At 34.8% G+C, this 8,984-nt stretch overlaps 1 protein-coding gene across 3 annotated transcripts; it reads right to left on the bottom strand.

Annotated features, from left to right (window-relative positions):
• Positions 1-1,867: 1,867 nt before the first annotated feature.
• LOC107220313 lies at positions 1,868-8,921 on the bottom strand. Of its 3 annotated transcripts, none has more exons than XM_015658861.2 (11): positions 8,518-8,921; positions 7,978-8,040; positions 7,160-7,288; positions 6,946-7,080; positions 6,717-6,874; positions 5,877-5,942; positions 5,285-5,435; positions 5,020-5,220; positions 4,309-4,948; positions 3,869-4,145; positions 1,868-3,790 (listed from the first exon to the last, which is right to left on the bottom strand). In XM_015658861.2, exons 1-11 carry the CDS (start codon positions 8,590-8,592, stop codon positions 3,655-3,657), a joined length of 2,031 nt encoding a protein of 676 aa, XP_015514347.1. In that variant the 5' UTR covers positions 8,593-8,921; the 3' UTR covers positions 1,868-3,654. The 3 variants fall into 3 exon arrangements, with proteins under 3 accessions (XP_015514347.1, XP_046594603.1, XP_015514348.1); XM_046738647.1 differs by lacking the exon at positions 8,518-8,921 and adding an exon at positions 8,118-8,243; XM_015658862.2 differs by lacking the exon at positions 5,877-5,942.
• Between the last annotated feature and the right edge of the window lie 63 nt (positions 8,922-8,984).

The following is an 8,984-nucleotide window of genomic DNA, read 5'->3' on the forward strand; positions in this document are numbered from 1 at the left end:
ACACCGTGTTTTTTGTTTTATGTTATGTATATGTGGTTGATTCTAGGGTGGTATGTTTCAAGTTTTAAGTAATAAGAGTATTTTGTATCATAGAAATGTAATTTGACCAAAATGAAAAATTTTTTTTCGTATATTTTTCTTTGCTCCAGCTATTCATTTTTTTTCACATCAAATAGAAAAGAACAAAATTCTTCATATTTCGTAACAAAGGGAGAAACACGCATTTTTCTTCGCATGACGATGACTATGGCTTACTATAATTTCTGTATATTGCACATGTGGTGCATATGAAAAATTTATATTTCTCATTATTCATAATGCAAATCGGAAAATCTGAACACCAGATTGTTTAATGTTGAATGCAATTTTTAGTACGTGTAGTTTCTTTTCATTTTTGCCTCTGACGTGCAGTATATACAAATTTGCAGTATATACAAAATTTATATACAATTTACAGTATATACAATATTGAATGCAATTTTTAGTACGTGTAGTTTCTTTTCATTTTTGCCTCTGACGTGCAGTATATATAATTTAGAGTCGACTCTACACTTTTGTGCATCGTATTTTATTATTTCATCTACATATAAAAGTAATACTGAATAGAAAAAAACGTTAAAAAAAAATCACCTTTGGCTCAAGGAACAGCAATAGTGATGTCATAGCTTCAAATGTTTCAACTCTATTCATGAATGCTCAGCGACATTATTCAATATTTTGGTAACTATACCTTTGTATTATTGAGAATTTTGTTGAAGGAAATCACGCGAATATTATGATTTCTCATTCCTTCTTCTAACTGAAAATTGCCAAAATTCATGAATAAGCATGTGGCATTTTTTATTTCATTATTTACACTGAATCTTGACAAATTTGAACTTTTTTCTTATGATATTTTTTTTAAGCGCTGCAGTACAATAATTTAACGTGAGAAACGAATTTTTTTTTAATCATGATTTCTCACAATGCTATAACATATTTTTTACATACTTGATGTAATGTGCAAACCGTTAGTCCGATGTTAATCTCAATGTTGATGAGTTATTTATAGTAGGTAAAGGTATGCAATGAAATTTGACAAAAACAATCCAAAGGAACGTAATAATAAATAAGTTAGTCTAAAAATTATACACAGAATGTATTAGCACAATAAACACTACGTAATGATCCTCCGTAAACGAGGCGACATTATCCACACATATATACAAACATATACATATACAGCAAGATTATCATCGCAATGCATAATAGTTTGTAATTCATGACAGGACTTTTTCACGCTAATAATTTGAAAAAATATGTCATTATAATATTACTATATATTGTTATATTGTATTTGCCGACTTGAGATAATAATTTATACCATTGTAATTTAACATTAGGTAAGTATGTCATTTTTATTTCCGAGAATATAATTTCAAAATCATACTAAATATATGTATCTAAGTATTTAATGTTGTACTAAAAAAAAAGGATAGGGTGAAAAAGTAACTTTTCTTATTCTTTTTTTTTTGTTTATTTGTACTTTAAATATGATAGTAATATATTTAATTTTAACTTTTTAGTGGGAGGTTTTGTGATGATACTAAATATCATATATGTATATACATAGTTACAATTCGTTATACATGATAGATTAATTTATGGCTGCATTAATTTTTTTTCGTCATAGTATTGCCTAGTGAAAAATTATTATTAGATGCTGAGTGGCATTAAGCAGCAATTTCACTCGCAATATCATTTATATTGAAAACAAATGCTGAACTGTTTGTTTCTTCGGTACTTGTGTTTTTAAATGATATACGAATTTCTCTAGTTTTACAATAAGTACTTGCGCAATAAGCCAACTGAATTTTTTTTCCACGGAACGATTTACACGAATTCAATGAAACCGTTACAGGAAAGAATATCTTACATCGAATTTCAAACTCTAACAACTAGAAAGAAATAATTACAAAAAATTGAATTGAATCATTTGTTTGCATCTTTCTTTTTTTTCACTCGGAATATTCCCATATCTATAGCTGCCGTGTTAAATCTTGATGCCAGAGCATCTGACTAAATTGATGTATAACGTAGAGCTAAAAATTGTCAGTCTACTATTAGAGGCGAAGTTTATTTAGTGCCGTTATCATATGGACGCAATAGTGGAAAGAAAAAAAATAATCGCAACGTTGAATTTTTGCACGATTGAAAAATTTGAAGATTATGTGTTTATTCAGTGGAAAAGTTCAAATTTTGTAATTTTTAATATTCAAAGGCTTGCTCGAACGTAGGAAGACTTCTGCAACGTATGTTCGTGTGTTCTAAAATACCTGACACAGTGTTATTTTATTGAATTGTTTTATCGTTCAATTTCGTTTACATCGCAAGATGCAGATTTATGCGTTCGATAATCATTTGCTCAGTTTCATTCTTCTTTGCTTTTATTTTCACAATTCAATAACTATTCTAACAACGGCCGTGTTTAGTTCTATTTCTTCTGGGACTCACTCATTTTTGGGTACTTAGCTTGTAATAATTACTGGAACTGTGTACGTGCATAATTCATTTCATAGGTTTTTTTGATATTTGGTGCACGTGCCCTTGTATTTACGTTGCCTCGTGATGCATAAAGAAGTGCAACGAACATAATAATAATTCTTAAATAAATATTAAATAATTTTTAAGTGTATTCATACCTACATACGTCAATATTTTATTTTTTTTCTTTCAATATATTAATTATTTCCTAATTTTACAATCTCGACTAATAATTAACTGTGATTTATCTGTTATACTTGGATATTTTATACATTTGTGGCATATACCTCTAAATACGGAGGAATGCATAATTTGATCACCTAGCATTGACTATAATTATTATATTGCTTTTTATCAACGATGTATACTATCTATAAATATACCATAAATTAAACGTCAAAAGACAACCGATACAAATTATAACTTATTATTTTTACCTATTAATTTCTTCTGTTTTTTTTCTCGTCTAATTAATTAGTCTAGTAATAGACATAAGTTACCAGAAATTTTGTGAGGTTTCCAACACATTTTTAATTCATTGTGTTCAAGCAGTTCACAATCATGTGATGGTAAAATATGCCATTTTTTCTGCTACTTTTCAATAATGCAGCAACGTCGCCTGAACATGTCAAGTGTAAAATATTATCTTTCAACGAGTCCCGTCGAAATTTGGGTGATTTTTCACTGATATGGCATAAATATATCATTGTTTAAAAAATTATCAATTTCGTTTGTAAAGAATTCAATTTTTAGCTACATCTTTGTATACAATTGGTTAGATAACCATCAATGATTTAAGTAATTTACAAATGGAATTCAACTCTGTAAAGAAAAGTGACCAGCACTGAAACGTTTTATAACGCATCACTGCAGTGTTGAAACAATAAGATTAGGAAATAATTCCATTGAAATAAAGTATTATGCACACTATAATAGTAGTAATAATAATAATAAGTTAACAAGGTACGATAGTAGAGGACAAATTAAAGTAATGGAATTTTACGAGAAGCTTAAATGAGACCCCAAATTGCAATCTATTTTTTCGTCTGGTCAATAAATTATCGTTATTAAAAATTAATTTCTTTAATCATGTCGCAATTCGTTGGTCGCAGCGATTTCACGTAATGAGAATTATTGCTGCTCCTGGAGCTGCTGGAGCAACGGACAAACTTCTACCAACGGAGTACCAAGGATCTCTTGGCAAACTACGTTCATATCTTGTTCCATCATGAGCGAAGATATCTGATCTTCGGTCAGCATTTCAACACTAAATAACGTAAAACAACGAAGACATTACATTTTAGAAATTTCATACCGTGCTTATTTATATTCTAGATGAACAAACCTGGCCAGACTTTCACTGTCAGACGTCTCCTCCTCAGGGTTAAGGTAACTCATACTTTTCTCGAGCGGACTTGGCACCTTCTTTCCCTTAGCCTCGGCCTTTTCAGCCTTGTCTGCCTTTTCCTTGTCCTTTTCAGTCGCCTTGGGTTCACTCGATCGTCGTTCAGTTAGGCTGGATATGTTGAGCATCATCATTCCTTGATTCAGCAATTCTTTGACACGCTCGCCCGTCCCACCACTCCACAAGATGTCCAAAGACTGTCGACGGCTTGAACTAGCTGTAAATATACAAAGGAAAAGGAGCACTCATTCTGTAGGTATTGTAAGTAGTATTATTTATAAATAGTAATGTAAGTATTGCCGTGATTGAAACATGATCGATCAACTAATTCAAAGTGGATTTTACATGAAATTCTGGATTTTCAGCGAATTATTACTCACTAGAACTACTGCAGCTTGCGTCTCCGGCGGCCGAACTCCTGGAAATCCAGTTTGCCAAGCTCGAGTCGAGTTTGGCTCGACTTTTCATTGATGGGCTCCTCGTAACCTCCGATTTCTTATCATCGTTGATCGTGACGTCGTGGACTCTGGATATGGCAGGTAAAGATTGTTGTGTAACTAGTTTCTTGCGAATCTGTTCCTCTTTAACCGGCTGAATTACACTGTCCGGGATCGTCGAGTTTACAGCCTCAGGGCTAAAGTCAGTTGGCAGCGGTTTGTAGGGTATGGGGTCATCCTCGTCCGAGTAAGTTTCATTGTTGTAGCAATTTTCTTCAGGTGAATTGTTCAGGCTAATTTCCGTCCACTCATCACCGTTTTGTAAAACCCCGTTCACCTTCTTTTTCTTCTCCGAATCCTGGGGCGATATTATTTTCAGCTTTTTTTCTCTTCCCGAACTCGACGATAGGTCCGATAGCTGTGGCGTTGACGTGCTCGACTTGTTCGGCATTGCGTTGATATGTTTCACTTCCATTGCCGCAATACTTCGAGGCCTGTCTCGTTTTATGTATTTTCTAGGCTCCGTTGACGACAGGTTCAAATTACTTAAGCCTAAGTATTCTGAATTGGGGTCGTTATCAGGCTGTTAAAAAACCAAATCCATTAATTTTTCTCTTCCACTCTCGAGCGATACTTGCGCCCACTGATACTCACCCTCGTCGGCAGCAGGCAGGGAGGATGTGGTCCCATTCTTTCCGGCAGTCTCAAATACTCATCGCTCGTGTAATCCGTGCTATCTGGTGATCCGGTTTTGCTCGAGTCTGTTGGTGTAGCAGTATTCGTTTGGTTCGAGGAATAATGCGATGAGTCTCCGGTTCGATTTCCAAGATAATCGGACCCGTCGTATTTCCGTGTCTGCAATTAGTGGACGAAGAAAATTCAATTCAATTGTTTAAATCATAACCATTTCCAGACATACCCTGTGAATTTCATCGCTAATTCGTTCCAAATTCCGCAATGCTTCGGCGTATGTCATTTTGGCATCAGCTACCGATCTCTCCAGAATTCCGACCCGCAATTTTTGTTCGTCCAGCATTTGGTTGAACTGAGCCTTCATTTCGTAGTACGGCCTGCACAGATTATTAATCAACGATTATTTCGTTTGGTTTCTAGTCGGTCCATATTTTTTTCCATCATATTTCTTAGTACGATTTTAATTTATGGGCATATATTAAATGAGAATGAACTAATTGCTACAACAAAGCCCTCGCTTCTTCAGTAAGTTTTAAAAGTAAGCTCAAGATTTTAGTTTGGGTTTCTGGTAGCATGGACGGGAACGTTTGATACATGTTCATTTCAACTAATAGCATATGAAATAATATATTTATTGCACAAGCCAGGGGCGAGCAAGTAAACAAGTAAGTGAGAGAAAGAAAGAAATAAAAGGATTTTTTAATAATATGCGAATGAAAATTTTTGCATCTAGCAAAATAAATCTTAGGTTCTCTCTTTTTTTTTTGTTAAAATCTTATATGGAAAAAAAAAAATAGAATTAACTCTATCCTACTTACAACATGAGCAAGTTGTGCCTGTAGGCGATACTGTTTATCAGAAGTAAGCTGCGGCGTGCACCCATACTGCCAACATTAACATAATCAGTAAATACTCTAGTTCTACTAAAAAAATGTAGAAAAAATTATAATTAGGGTTGACAGAAAGTATCAATGAAAAAAAACATTACATTCACATATTTAAAGGTATAAAGAAAACATTCTACCACCATGTGTAATTAGTTTTGTGTAAGTACGTCATGTCTGCGAGGAGAAACAGAAAAATTACTTTTTTCGCATTCAAACAGGCAATGATTTGATATTCATCTGTAACTAAAAATTGTACTACATAATTATTAATTGGGTAAGTTTGAAGAACGATAACTAACCAAGAGTATTTTCTGTATCCCAAAGAATTACAAGATTAAAAAAAAAATATGAAAATAAAAAGTTGCAATATTTAAACAAAGTTCGTTGTAAATAAGCATGCATGGAAAAAGTACATCATAATGGATTCGAAATAAGGGTGGATTAAAAATTTACCAATTACGTTTGTAAAGATTGTGAATTAATCTTGAAAATAGGAGAGACAAATCTTTTTTTTTTGTAATAATTCGAAGACAAAGCATACAATATCAAACTTTGATCTATAATAATCAGTCTCACTATTCGAACCCAATACTTCGAGCAAGTCAATATAAAAAAACACTTGTATGGTGTGACAATATAACATATAATTCATGCGACGTCAAACTACCAACCATATGTAAAAAATGTTGAAAAATTTGTATTTTATATTACAAGCAATCCTGTTGACGGTATTAAATGTTGAAAATAGTGCCAAAAGGGATCATCTTATACCTCGACTTGGCTATGGCACGTTTTAATTCCCTCTGAAGCCTCTGAACATTGTGCTCTGCTCTGTGATACGCAGCTGTTGTTTGCCTGTGCTCAACCTCTGACAATGCTCTTTCGTGTTCCGATTCGTTCACTCTGGAAGTTGCGTGGTTCAGCATTTCCTACGTTGGAAATAAAAAAGTTGCTTAAAATATTCATAAGGATTAAAAAGAGGCGATAAAAATAGCCTTACCTGCCAAGCGTGATCAAAGCATCTGCCTTCTGTTCTCAGCCCTTCTTCAGCAAGGTAGACCATTTCTTTGGCGGCGGCGTGCTGACTGTTGGCTCTTTCGAACCTGATCGCTGCCTTTTGCGTCTCCTGCAGAGCCTGAGGATGGAAAAAGAATGAAGGATGGTGTAAAACAGTGTACGATTCAAAGTGGTAAGTGGAAATAAATGTTTCGTACCTCTTTTGCCTTGAATCTTGAATCATAATAGGGTCGCGACTTTTCAATACAAGCGCCGAGCTTTTTAGCAAGTGCGTCAATCTTCACTGTAGATTCGCACAGTAACTGCCTAAAAGTTGCTCTCGCTTCCTGGCGAGGCATGAAAAAAATGTATAAAAATGATATATACCTCTCTATATGTATGAATTCTAATAAATTGAATACAATGATTGAAATGATTTTTGGGAAGTCTATTTTTTCAAAGATGAAACAGCCAGAAGATTTTCTTTTTCTGCCAGATATAGTAATATTTTATATCAAGAGGATTCAATTATGTTTTGAAAATAGCCGTCAATAAGGAGAGTTTTGAAAATAACGACCACAACTATATCAGCATTGAAGAATAAGTGATTGTCGTTGCAAGCGCAACAATGATAAAACATGTAGTGCGTGATGCGCAGACGTTTAATGTAAAACGTCTCCTGGTCTATTTCTATCTCGAATACAACGACAGTGATTGAGTCACACACCCCCATTATCCATTTGTCTGTGGCTCATGATCAGAGTTAATTGGCTCAATGAAATCTAGTCGCAAGCAGTTCCCAACCTGTGTTATGTGTCCCCTGCTACTATTATGTGTATCAATATCATTCTACACATTAGGTTCTCTATCTACCTCTTAATTCTTTCATGCATCAATTCTCAGGTATGTTCAAGCACGGCTGAATTGTACAAAATATGATGGTAAAATAAAAACGAATGAAAGCCAGCGAAATTTGCTCATTTTATGTTTTCTCCTTCAGACGGGCAAAGAAACAGTTTGTCACCGTCTTACTCACGTCTAAGTCGACTTCCAGTTTGTTTATATCATCTGTGGCGGTATTGAGACGCTCCAATTCGATCTGAAACAAGAATAAAAAAATATTGCAACTTCAGGATCTGTTAGGATGTACTTAAAGCAGGGTAAATTGTGCCTTGCCAATTCTTCCGCTTTGAAACGTTCTCCCGGCAGAATCGTACCAATTTGCTCGACCATTAATTATCTTGTTTAAACTCGTGACCTTGCTTGTCGGTCTTCTATCCATCGTTACTTTCACGGATTAGCTCATAATTTTAAATAGAATACCACTTCTTCGCAACTGTGCTGTAATGCTTTGAAATTGTTGGAAATGATCAGAAAAAAAAAATCATAATTACATATTATCCCGTCGCACAATACCGAGACTTCGGTCGTAGCATTGGACAAAAAATCATCGCCGAATTGGCGGTGATAAGGAATTAACGAGGCAAGCTACGGTGTTTGATGAAAACGCGATACTCGAAGCAAATGTCAATACCGCAAAGTGAAGCAGGGCGAAAATAGGGAGGTTCTGCATTACCTGAACTCTGGGATCCACCGCATCGTCGATTCGGTCGGAATCATTATCTCGATCCTTCTGCTCCCGTTCGCTCATTATTACTTACAATATACTATTGTTATAATTAAATAAAGCTTTTTTTCACTATTTTATTTACAAAATTTACATGTCACCCTCTGCATCGTCTGCTACATCAACGGCAGCCATATTGAATCTCGAGACTCAGGGAACAGACAAAACAATATGACAGATCGTTCTCGTAAACGTCAAATTTTCAGTCAAAATTCAACGGTCCTCCCCCATCGTTCCGTTCAAAGTAGCCATTTTTTCGTAAATACGATTGAACCAGCTGCTACGAGAAAATTGAACGCTTCTTCCTATTTCCGACGCATTTGCTTCACTGTTGCGGCGGTTGCGGCTGATTGCCGACACCCCTCTTCCTCTCATATCTCCGCCTTCTTGACCGGCTGGAATTACCCCGTTCTCGT

This window comes from Neodiprion lecontei, chromosome 4, assembly GCF_021901455.1.
Source record: "Neodiprion lecontei isolate iyNeoLeco1 chromosome 4, iyNeoLeco1.1, whole genome shotgun sequence".
Taxonomy (NCBI): Eukaryota; Metazoa; Arthropoda; class Insecta; order Hymenoptera; family Diprionidae; genus Neodiprion; species Neodiprion lecontei.